General features: G+C 45.1%; 1 protein-coding gene across 1 annotated transcript in view; it reads right to left on the bottom strand.

Annotated features, from left to right (window-relative positions):
- Positions 1-1,180: 1,180 nt before the first annotated feature.
- stim2b (stromal interaction molecule 2b) overlaps positions 1,181-11,009 on the bottom strand; it is a 39,566-nt gene continuing 29,737 nt past the window's right edge. Inside the window, exons 3-12 of the mRNA XM_080486626.1 lie at positions 10,784-10,895; positions 7,759-7,870; positions 6,757-6,872; positions 6,494-6,671; positions 5,581-5,758; positions 5,244-5,405; positions 5,010-5,110; positions 3,748-3,986; positions 3,424-3,667; positions 1,181-2,871 (exon numbers count right to left, since the gene is read on the bottom strand). Of these exons, the coding sequence (XP_080342752.1) occupies positions 2,238-2,871; positions 3,424-3,667; positions 3,748-3,986; positions 5,010-5,110; positions 5,244-5,405; positions 5,581-5,758; positions 6,494-6,671; positions 6,757-6,872; positions 7,759-7,870; positions 10,784-10,895 (2,076 nt within the window). The 3' untranslated portion in view covers positions 1,181-2,237. The remainder of the gene's footprint in view (positions 2,872-3,423; positions 3,668-3,747; positions 3,987-5,009; positions 5,111-5,243; positions 5,406-5,580; positions 5,759-6,493; positions 6,672-6,756; positions 6,873-7,758; positions 7,871-10,783; positions 10,896-11,009) is intronic.

Below are 11,009 nucleotides of genomic sequence, written 5' to 3'. Positions count from 1 at the left end.
GTTGGTCAGACTGGTAAAATAGTTCCATAATAACCTTTAAATTTAACCTTTAAAGTTGTTTTAACCTTTAAAATGTCTATATTTTCACAATTAGTCCCCAAAAAAATGACTCCAATCTCAACATAGAGCTAAATTTAAACAAATTTAAACATTTTAAACAAATCTATGAGATTGGAGCCTCTTGTGGCGCGGTTTGCCACCACTGGACGAGACTGACGAAATGGGATAAATAGCCCGAAAATACACTTTACAATCAGATTAAGTAAATAACAGTAGCAGAGTGCCTCTATTGTATTTTGTAAATAAATAGCATCGAGACGCGGCCGCCTCATCGTCTCACATGCTGTGCGGTGAACAGGAGCAACGCTTCACCTGCAAGTTTGGACTTAAAACGATCCGACGCATCAAGTTAACGTCCTCGTTGCGTCGATGGGATTCCATACGCCAGAAAGCCAAGCGCTCAGTGCCAGAACAAATCAACCTTCAGGTCGTAGATGACTCCGGAGCCAAGGCTGGTGAACATTTTAGACATGTTCGTTGCCATTTCCTCTTTTTCTTTTGACTAATTTAGGGTTTTTTTTTGTTTATTGTTTTCTAATAAAAAATAGAATAAACCTGTTGTACCTTTAAATGCATCCTAAATTTGTGGCAGATTTGACCAGAATCCGGCGGCGGCGACACCACGTGCGAGGGGGGGGCGAGGATGCTCAAAAGAAAACAATAAAGTGTAATGAATGGCTACAGGACGCAGTAAGTCAAGTAAGACCGGGAGGCTGGAATTACAGGGAAAGTGACGGATGTGGGTGACATCTGCATATTCAAGAAACTTCCATCAGTTCATAGGAACCACCACCATTTATGAATATTTAAAAACATCTAGAAGAACATGTGAAAACAAAGTATATATATTTATATTTTTATATATATATATATATAGAGAGAGAGAGAGGAATCCATAAACAGTGGCACTGAAGACGCATCAGATAATTTTGGCTCTGGTATTATGTGCGGCGCCCTTCGGTGCGGCTGCCCATGCCTTCCCCTCATCTCTAAATCTTTTATTCAATATGTACTCCGCACGCAGCGGCTCTTTCCCAAAATACCAGGAAAGCAGTAGTGCAACAAACTTTTAGCAGGATTATTTTTCTTTCTTTCTTTCTTTTTCTTTCTTTCTTTCTTTCCCCCCCAAAAAGGAAATGAATCAAGTACATGAGTTCAGGACTCAGAGACTTCACAAGATGCAATCCATCATTCCACCGAGGAGAAGTTAAGGTAGGACACTTGAGAAGGGAAAAACAAAAACAATAAAACTTTTACAAAAAAACAAAAAAACAAAAAAAAAGCTGTGCTTCAGACTGAATGTACGGACTGCACCTTTAGACCCTTTAACATCGTAGTGGCTTTTTGGTTCAAACTCAAGATGAAATTAAGAAAAAGACGGTGACCTCTCGTTGACGTTCTCGTGACCTGTTGGGTTTTTTTTTTGTTTTTTTAACGACGCGGCGCCCTGAGAGTCACAACAAGAGCAGTTTCTGTCTCCGCCTTGCAATAACTGGTGCGTTCCCTCAAGGGGATCCACTCCTCCCTCTACTCGAATGCATTTTGAGCCGCTCGTCTAACATGAGAAACATCCGCGTGGTGGATGTCGCATTTGGCCGACGGCGCAGCAAAGTACCCCCGGCGAGACTGGCGGAGCTAAGTTCCAGCGTAGGTGCGAGACGAGAAAAAAAAAAACGTCGTAAGACTGCCAAGAAGCTTTGTGCTGCTTGTTGTGCTGCAATAAGGCCCGAGAAGTTCATCCGCCGTCGGAGAAGGAACGCAGGAGTTATTTCGAAGGCGGCAACGACTCGCCATGACCCCCGCGAGGGCTCCGGACACTTCCAGAGGCGAGGCTGTGAGCGGACTAAATTAAAAAGGCATTATTGAAAAATAAGGCTACCAACCTGGAGAGCACTTCAAGGCACCCAGACTGAGCTACATTCCATCTCTGATGACAAAGAAAAAAAGAAAAGAGAAGAAACTCCAGAGAGAAAATAAAACGTTTTAGCGTACAGTGATGTCCTGTTTTTGTTTTAGTTTTTTTTCAGTATTACAGCTAAAACTCTTGATGTTTCTCTCTCTCTCTCTCTCTCTCTCTCTCTCTCTCTCTCTCTCTCTCTCTCTCTCTCTCTCTCTCTCTCTCTCTCTCTCACTATCTCACTCTGAAAGTTTTATTATATAGTTGTTGTTTTTCTTTTTTATTTCTTCTTCTTAAATAGGCTTTTGATTTTAGATGAGGAGCGCTTGATTTTCTCTCCATTGTCGCTGGAGTCCTGGGAGGAGGCGCTCTGGAGCTTGTACTCCCTCCCCAAGCTGCGGCCCTCCGAGTCCAGGGAGGTAAGGGACGGGTGGCGCCCCACCTTGGGCAGCATGCTGGCGGGCAGCTGGCCGAAGCTGTAGGACTTCTCCAGGATGCCGTTGTACACGCCCTTGCCCGTCGGCGAGGTGGCGCTCCCCTGCGAGAAAGGTACACTTTGGGACTCGGGCGAGATGCGCGTGAGGTCGGGCGAGCCTCTTTGTGCAAACGACTGGTGCTCCAGCGCCGGGGAGGGCGAGGTGGAGGGCGGGCCGGAGGGCGTGGTGGCCGGGGTGGGAGGCAGGGGGGGAGGCGTGGAGTCCCTGAGGCTGCTGCTGCTGCTGCTGCTGGTGGTGGTGGTGTGGGCGGTGGGGGAGGTGGCGGGCGCGGCGGCGGGGGGCTCCGAGCTCTGGCTGAACAGCAGCAGCTCCTCGCGGGAGATCCTGCGGTACGGCGGCTCCGAGTTGTGCAGCTGCTTGCGGACCATGGAGGAGCTGAGGCAGTCCGTGTCGGGGCTGGACTCCTGAGCCGCTTCCCTGTGGAGGAGGAGGAGCAGAGGGAAGCGTTCACAGGCCTGTATTGATCAAACGGTCGAATTTTGCGCAGAAAGAGGATTAAATTGAGGGTCCTTCTTTAAATCCTCCAATCAGTCCACTTTGGGTATTGTGAAATAAATGCAAAATACACTGGAAGCCTCAAGTTTACAAAACAACACGTCACTTTCCAATGCATTTGGCCACATTTCTCTCGAAAACCAACATCATGGTTGACATTTAAAGAGCTTTGTTGTATTTATTTGGTTATACGAGCATCAAAAGTTCATATTTAAGTTTTCTTTTTTCACCACGTGCAGGACTTTGTGCACAGACTCAAAACCCCGCCTTAAAGCTGTGTGCTTAAAAAAAGCCCTCTGAATTTATTTATTCTTCTTTTGTCTTGGCTTCGTATTGATTCATGTTAATGTTTTAGTGAGGAACCCGTTACGTTCTGATCGGTAGATTCACTCTCCACGTGTTAGTCGGCGCCCAAAAACAAGAACGTCACCACCTAAGCCCGAGTAATCAGTGTGAATGTCTGCAGTAGAACACCTGTGAGTCCAAACTGTAAAACCATTCCGCGGCGTTCCGGCCACCGCTACATACCCCCTCCTATCCGAGCTGAACATGATATGTTCGTCGTCGGCCTCGGGGTGATAGGAGAGGGACGAGCTGGCCATGGACAGCAGGTCCGGGTCCGGAGACATGAGCGAGGACTGCGGGGAGTTCATGATGCTCCGGCGGGAGCGGCACAGGCTGCTGCTGCGCGTCAGCGGCGGCCGCATCATCGTAGAGGCTGGAGGCGGTGAAAAGCAAATTTTTTTTAATGAACTCTTTCCTGTACTAAGTGTGTTTGTGACGGTGACGCTCGCTCACTGGTGAACTGTGGAATGATGGGAGGCGTGTCCTCGTCCAGGTCGTCCACTCCGCCCGCGATGGGGTACGGCGGGACCGAGACCCGCGGCATGACCACCCAGCTGTGGTCGGAGTAGAGGCTGGCCGTCAGGCTCGGCAGGCCCGAGTTGTTGACGATGGGGAAGCTGCAGAGCTTCTCGATCTGCTGCCAGCGGTGGAGCCGCTCCCTCAGGCACGCCGTGACCTCCGACAGGGCTTTCCTGAGAGAGAGACAAGGAGTCGTGTGGTTTGCGTGGAAGTCGTGGTGCCGGAGCTCGTCCCGGCTGAAGGACAGGTTCACCAGACACACCTACAGTTAACTTACAGTCGACAATTAACCTTAAATACATGTGTTTTGAAGATTACCCAGAGAATAATATGTATAATTTTCTGTTTCGGATGATTTTCGTGAATGCTTTCACTCTTGTTTTGTTATCATCTTTTTAGGCTTTTTCTGTCATTTTGTAAATGAGAACCAGTTCTCAGTTAACTCACCTGGTAGAATAAAAGTAAATAAAACTCCTTCTTTCATATGACTGCGCACATTGTAGTAGTGCATTTGGCGCAGAAAGATTTATTGGATCTTATTGAATTTGCATCGGGATTCATGAAGAGAGTCTATTATTGTCAAGAAAGGAGAAAAACATTTTTTAAAACTTTTTTTTGTTGAAACAATGAGCTTTATTAGAGTTGAACTCAGATCTGGCATCATATGTGGCCGATCAGCCCAGAAAGCCAGAATCAAATGAAACTGTTATTATTTGCTTTATGACGTCTAAAATCGTCAAATGTTCCGTTATTGGGCTTCATTACATTGACGGAAAAATAGAAGGAAAAAAAGAAAAAAGAGGGGAAAAGAAAAAAAATTTATAGAAAAAAGAAAAACGTTTTTATTTACTCTGAACTTAAATTTTTTAAAAACTTGATCTTGATTTCCAGAGAAAGAAAACCAGAAAGAGTGACCATGAGAAACAGAAGCTCACATTAATCGTATAAAAAAAAAAAATTTAATACAAAAACACAATATTTATCAAGAGATACATCAACTTGTGTCTCAGCCCTCAATATTACTGCTAGTTTGTCACGTTTAAGAAAACGAGCCGCTTTAAACTGCTAAAGACATTAAAAAAAACGTCACCTCGACAAAAACAAATGTGGCCCGTTAAGCTGGAGCAAATCCCGCGTTCACAAAGAGACGTGTGTTTTCCGCCGTAATCCGTTTGACCAGTACGACATTTACTCACTTTGCCTCCAGTATTTTGTGGTCCACCTCATCCAGCGATGAACTGTGGGCGACGTGAAGAGTCCCGAACACTGTGCCTCGCTTCTTTTTTATTTTCTCTGCCTGAAACACATCAGAAAATAAAACACATTCAGAGTTTGGGATTCAGTTTTCTGCCGCTTGAGGGGCGTCTCCCCTCTTCCTTTTTTTTTTTTTTTTTTTTTTTTTTAAAGGTCCAAAAGCGAGGATGAGTTACCTCGTCTTTGGCCACGCAGAGCTGAAGCTCGGCGTTCTGCTTCTTGATGTTGTAATACTGAACCTCCACCTCGTGCGTGAGCTGCAGCCACTTCTGAAGAGCTTCGGGCACCGAGCGCTCCGACTGCATCTCCTTCTCCGCTCGCTTCAGCGCCTTTCGTACCTGAAGGAGTCGCAGCGTCACCAGGTGATTCGGCCACGGGAATAAATACATTTACATCCATATGGAGCAGTTTCCCCAGACACAAGCCTCTCGTACTTATATATTAACATAATGTGCAGAAATGTGGATGTCAGTCATCTATGTTGGAATCTTTCATTTCCCTCATGTGACGTACCTGTACAAGCTCCTCCTCTGCGTATTTGAGTCGGCTCAGCTCACATTCGGCTCCTTCGCGCAGCTCCCGCAGCCTGTGCGCCTCCTTCTTGGCCCCCGTGATCTCGTCCCTCATCTTCTGCTCCAGGTTCTGCTTCTCCACCGCCACCGTGCGGTTCTCCTCCTGAGCTTTTTCCAAACTGGGAGGATGAAAAACAGCTTTGAAAATAAGCTTACGGGCGAGTAAAGAGAAGAAAAAAGCCGTAAAAAAAAGGCATTTCATCTGTAAAGTGATCCGTCAAAATGAGTGTGGCTTCTAAAAGGTTTTATTATTGTTAAAATAAATGTGCTGCGAGGGAAGATATATAGTAGAGAGAACATGCAGAGGCTGCAGTGTTAAAACAGCAGAACATTATCCAGAACTCATGCTGGGGCTTAGATCTGTGCAGTTGGTTCACTTTGTGTTAACGGAGTATTTTAATGAAGATCCCAAAAGATTTCTACAGGCAGGGAGCTTGGTGCTTTTATCGTGTAGCAGACCTTCAAATCATTCATCTCCTCTCCCCGCTTTATTTTTAAAAGAGGAGGAGTGTCAAACACATTTTAATTCAGGGGCCACATACAGCGAGATTTTCATCTCCAGTAAAAAAAACGGTGAAAAAGTTTTTCTTTGTGGCGGTGCAGAATATATACGTGATGGAAACGTCGATAATAACACAAAACCAAACGATTACTACCAGACGTGACAGTTTTGATTAAACTTTCTGATTCAAAAACACAGTGAAATTGAAATGTTCTTGGTGGTTTGGCCGGACTGGAGCCTCGTTCAGGCCCACGGGCCTCATGTTTGACACCATCAGTTTACAATCAAACTTGAGTCTGAGAGAATAACAGATTTAACCCACGCAGGAGGATGGTTTCCTTGGTTCTCTCACCGGCTCTGCAGGTCCAGGAGGCTTTGCTCGGCGTGTTGCAGACTGTCCAGGTCCCTCATCATCTGGGAAATGTGCACCTTGCTGGATTTGTTCTGCACGTATGCAAACCAGCAGCCGCCGACGCCGATCACTATAGAAACCATCAGGACAAAGTCTTTCATCCAGTTGTGTTGCGGACCTGCAGCGAACGGAGGAAGGGCAGTTTGGTTTAACGGGTTCCGGTTCTGCTGCGAAGCCAGAATGTGGACACGGCGAGTCCTTACGGAGAGGAGGTCCAAACAGCACGGCATCCAGCGCCTTCAAGTTTAGCTTTTGTTTATGCCGCTGGTCTAATATCTTCAGCTGCATCGACATAAACGACGGTTCATTCGCCGCTATTCTAAAAAAGAAAAGGAGGAAAAATCACAAACTATGTAGAACAAGCTTCAGCAGCTTCATAAGAGTTTCATCCGTGTGTGTCGACAATTATAATCTGAACATGAGCTCATGCTCTTGTACTGCACTCAATTGACCTTCATGACACCGGTGTCCTTCCACCCCCCCCACCCCCCCTTTCTCCCCCCACTCTGAGGATCTGCATACCACCACCATCTTAAAAGACTTAAGACAACATGGCAGCCCAAGTAACTGTAACCCCCACCCCACGACACCGCCACCTCGCTGTGACGTCACTTCATGAGTCAGCGCCGATCGGGTCAGCGGCGTAACACGAAACCCCTCGATAACCCCGCCGCTCACCCCCGGCCCCCCCAACCCCCATGCCATACATGCAGTTATCAGCGAGTCACATTCCACATGTCCCACCAGCGTCTCAGTTTCTTCCGTAACACTGACAGACTCCCATCTGACAATCTCATCCTCCCGGAGCCCAGACGAAGCCAGACTCTCAGCTCACGGACAAAACTACATCGCAGATAAAGGAGATTTACTCTGAATTTAACAAGCTTGAGAAGATTGTTTCATGAAACATGGTTTGACCTTGAAAGGGGGAAAAAAAAAAAAAAAGAAGCTTCCAAGCACTTTGAGACTTCTCTGATAAGAAATAGTTTTTTTTAATCCTGTGTTGCCTTTAACGACCAGCAGTGGGCAGCATTAAACAGAGTAATGAGAACTGAAGCCTCCTCTGGGCCCACAACTGGTGCCGTTTACACACAAACACATTCAAACATCTTATTTAGAGGCAAAGAAATGTGTCCTGAACGAGAGGAGCAGAATGCGTCTCTGCAGACCTGTCGCGCTGAGGCGAGGATGCGCGCCGGACTAACCGAGGTAAAGTGTTTCCAGTGACCCGGAAGTCCCGGAAGTTCTTCTCGTACTGCGGCAGCTCCACCGACTCCTTCAGCCACCGCACCGAGTCCTCCACCGTCCAGTTGTGGACTGATCGAGGGAGGAGGAGGAGGAGGAGGAGGGAGAAAAAAAAAAAAAAAAGGTTGTTACGTATCTCAGGGAGCAACACAAAGACGATCAATATAGATATAAAACACAGAAATGTCACTCCTATTTTATTATATAGAAGATTTTCCACTATTACAACCCAATATTTCACTATTAAGTTGCTGCCTCTTTCCTTCTTTGCCGCCTCGCGAGCGATTGTGTGGCACGATGGAAGTGACCGAATTTACGGTCACATAAAGCTAAATTATTGTTGTACATGATTGACTATGTCCTTGAAGTTGTAATGGGAAAATGTGGAAATAAACCAAGACTGAGAAGAGGAGGAAGAATATGAAGAGGAAGAACATGAATATAAAGACGGAGCTGGCTGAAGATGGATGTAAAGTGCCTGTGAAGTTAGAAGACTATACTGTACGTCGTCGGACGGCAACATGATCGATACTGACAACTTAAGTTGCACCGTCGCGTCTCGTTTCGTCTTAAGTAAGAACTCACGATGCTCACAAGGTCCACGTCAGTAAACATCCAGCCTTCATGGGTGAATGTCCTTAAAATGATCATTTAAGAGGGTGAGTTACTTCTGTCTGCTTCTGTATGGATTTATCATTTATTCAATTATGTCTTATTGACTGTCGGTTCCATTTATTGTGTTTGGAGCGACGCTACAAAGACTTTTAATCTGAAATTAATTATTTCTATTCTGCAGTGATCACTCATAGTCGTAGATTTTAATTTCACTGAAAGTCTTTCATCACAAAAAGAGAAAAGTATTAAAAGTAAATACGAATTCGGGGCAAAGATATGAGGTTAGAGAAGCAAACTCAAGATCTGCGTGTTCGACTGTAATGAATTTCCCTCTGGGATTATTACAAATATATTCTGTGCGACCCTGACATCTGTTTTATGTAACCGTGTTTCTTTCTTAATCACGTTAGGGGCTCATTCGGCATTAAAGTCACTGCTATTTCAAGTTTTTTTTAATGTAGTTTGGCTTTTAATTGTATTTTGGAATAACATGGAGGTTTTTTTTTTCCCAATCTGGGAAACATAAAGGTTTAAGAAAACTTCAGATAAAAGCAATAATGAAGGCAAACGGGGTTGAGGAGGTTTTTTTTTTTTAGAAACAAAGAAAAGAAGGAGGTCAACAATAATTCAGGGCCGAGCAAGGACTCGGAGACGGTTAAACTTAAATCCACTTAAACTCAAGTGAGATTAACACCTTTTGTTGTGCTGCTCAGCAACAACTTCGAGTAGGGATTTACTTGAATGAAAGTCGAAACACGTTCTGTGAATCGGATGATGGAGACTGACCGATTTAAAACAACGAGTGAGCTGACGCAAGGCAGTCGCTCATCTGCCTCTGTTGTTTGAACGCGACGGATCTGCTTCCACCCGGGACTTTTTTCTTTTTTTTCCTCTTGTTGCCACGTGTGTTTTAATTCCAGATACCAAATCATGTGTCGAAAGAACTTGTTCTAAAACTACTGAGCACCACAGATATGAGTTACAAACAAACGCCGGCACATACTGGCTGAGACTGCGTGTTTGAAGATAAAAGATAGAAGTGTGTGTGTGTGTGTGTGTGTGTGTGTGTGTGTGTGTGTGTGTGTGTGTGTGTGTGTGTGTGTGTGTGTGTGTGTGTGTGTGTGTGTGTGTGTGTGTGTGTGTGATGAAAAGAAAAGATGTGATGGTGACTAATCTCCAAGAATCACCTTTTGTCTTGTTTTGCGTTGTACAAATAAAACTACTGCATATCAGCAACTCATTTAGCGATAAAGTACGTCTCTATCCTTCTATTTAGACATTTTTCGATCCTCGAACTCCATAAAGTTTCGTTTTTGTGTCGCTACACTTTTGTTTGTAAACATTTTCGTGCAAAATATAACCTTTCTGAACCTTTCTCCATATTCACATCGACGGCACTGACAATGAAAAGTGCAAGAAAGCACGTGAAGTGTTTGAACTTGTGTCGCTTTCGAGAAGCACAGCGCCCACTAGTGGCCTGGAATGTAAACTACAGCGTTTTCTCTCTTTGAAAAAACCCTTTCAGGCGGATCAATCTGGTGTGTGAGCAGGGCTGATGAACGTCACAGGAGAAGAAGAAGAAGAGCGACAGACTAACACAGACGTAAGTAAGTGTGAACTAGATTATCAAAACATGAAAACCTGGAATAAATCTCGTCATTCAGCGCCACATGAAAAAGAAAGCATGTAACCAGTCGGCCTTTTAATTTTGGGAGAATTTCATGGTTTTTTTTCTTGGAGGCTAAATTTAGCACACCTCACCCACATCAATCCTTCAGCATGAATTTTTCTTCTCAGGCAGGTTTTTTTGTTTTTGCCAATCGATTTCACCTCAATTATTTACCACCATGTAAAGTTAAACATCAATATGGGAACATTGCAATCCCGAGGCGGTATAGTGTCATTTTGATGAAAGTAAAATCAGCATGTGTCAGAGTAAATGCAGTTTATTGTCACTTCTGGACTGTAATTTTGGGACTGTCGTGAATTTGAAGTTCTGTGGGCTGAATTTCGACCCGCAAGTAACAGTAACAAGGTGCTGCCTACAGGTTCTGGACCTGGTTCGACTCGTATATGCACGCAAAGTCAAGAGAGCCCGCTGCTGATGGACACTTTGGCAGGATACTTCTTGTTCTCGCTAATGTAACTCCAGGTTTATTGTGCGAGCTCTGCAGCAATATGAAAGCAGAGTCACTTGATCTGTGTGTGTGTGTGTGTGTGTGTGTGTGTGTGTGTGTGTGTGTGTGTGTGTGTGTGTGTGTGTGTGTGTGTGTGTGTGTGTGTGTGTGTGTGTGTGTGTGTGTGTGTGTGTGTGTGTGTGTGTGTGTGTGTGTGTGTGTGTGTGTGTGTGTGTGTGTGTGTGTGTGTTACCTTCAGAGGTCTTCCAGCCCTTCCACAGCTCCTCCACAGTGATGTGCTGGTCCTCACGGTGCAGGTTGCTGTGTTTGTTGGTTTGCTGCTGCTTCATGTCTTCTATTATGAACTGCAACAGAAGAGAGAGAGAGAGAGAGAGGAAACAAAAGCATTTATGTCAGTTTACAGCATTCTAAAGTGAGGGTGGTTCACTGAGAGCTCAGATTGTCTCTGTATGTCCATG

Source organism: Lipophrys pholis (assembly GCF_963383615.2).
Source record: "Lipophrys pholis genome assembly, chromosome: 18".
Classification (NCBI taxonomy): Eukaryota; Metazoa; Chordata; class Actinopteri; order Blenniiformes; family Blenniidae; genus Lipophrys; species Lipophrys pholis.
Note: the sequence above shows the minus strand (reverse complement) of the source record. Positions and strands in the feature narration are given on the sequence as shown.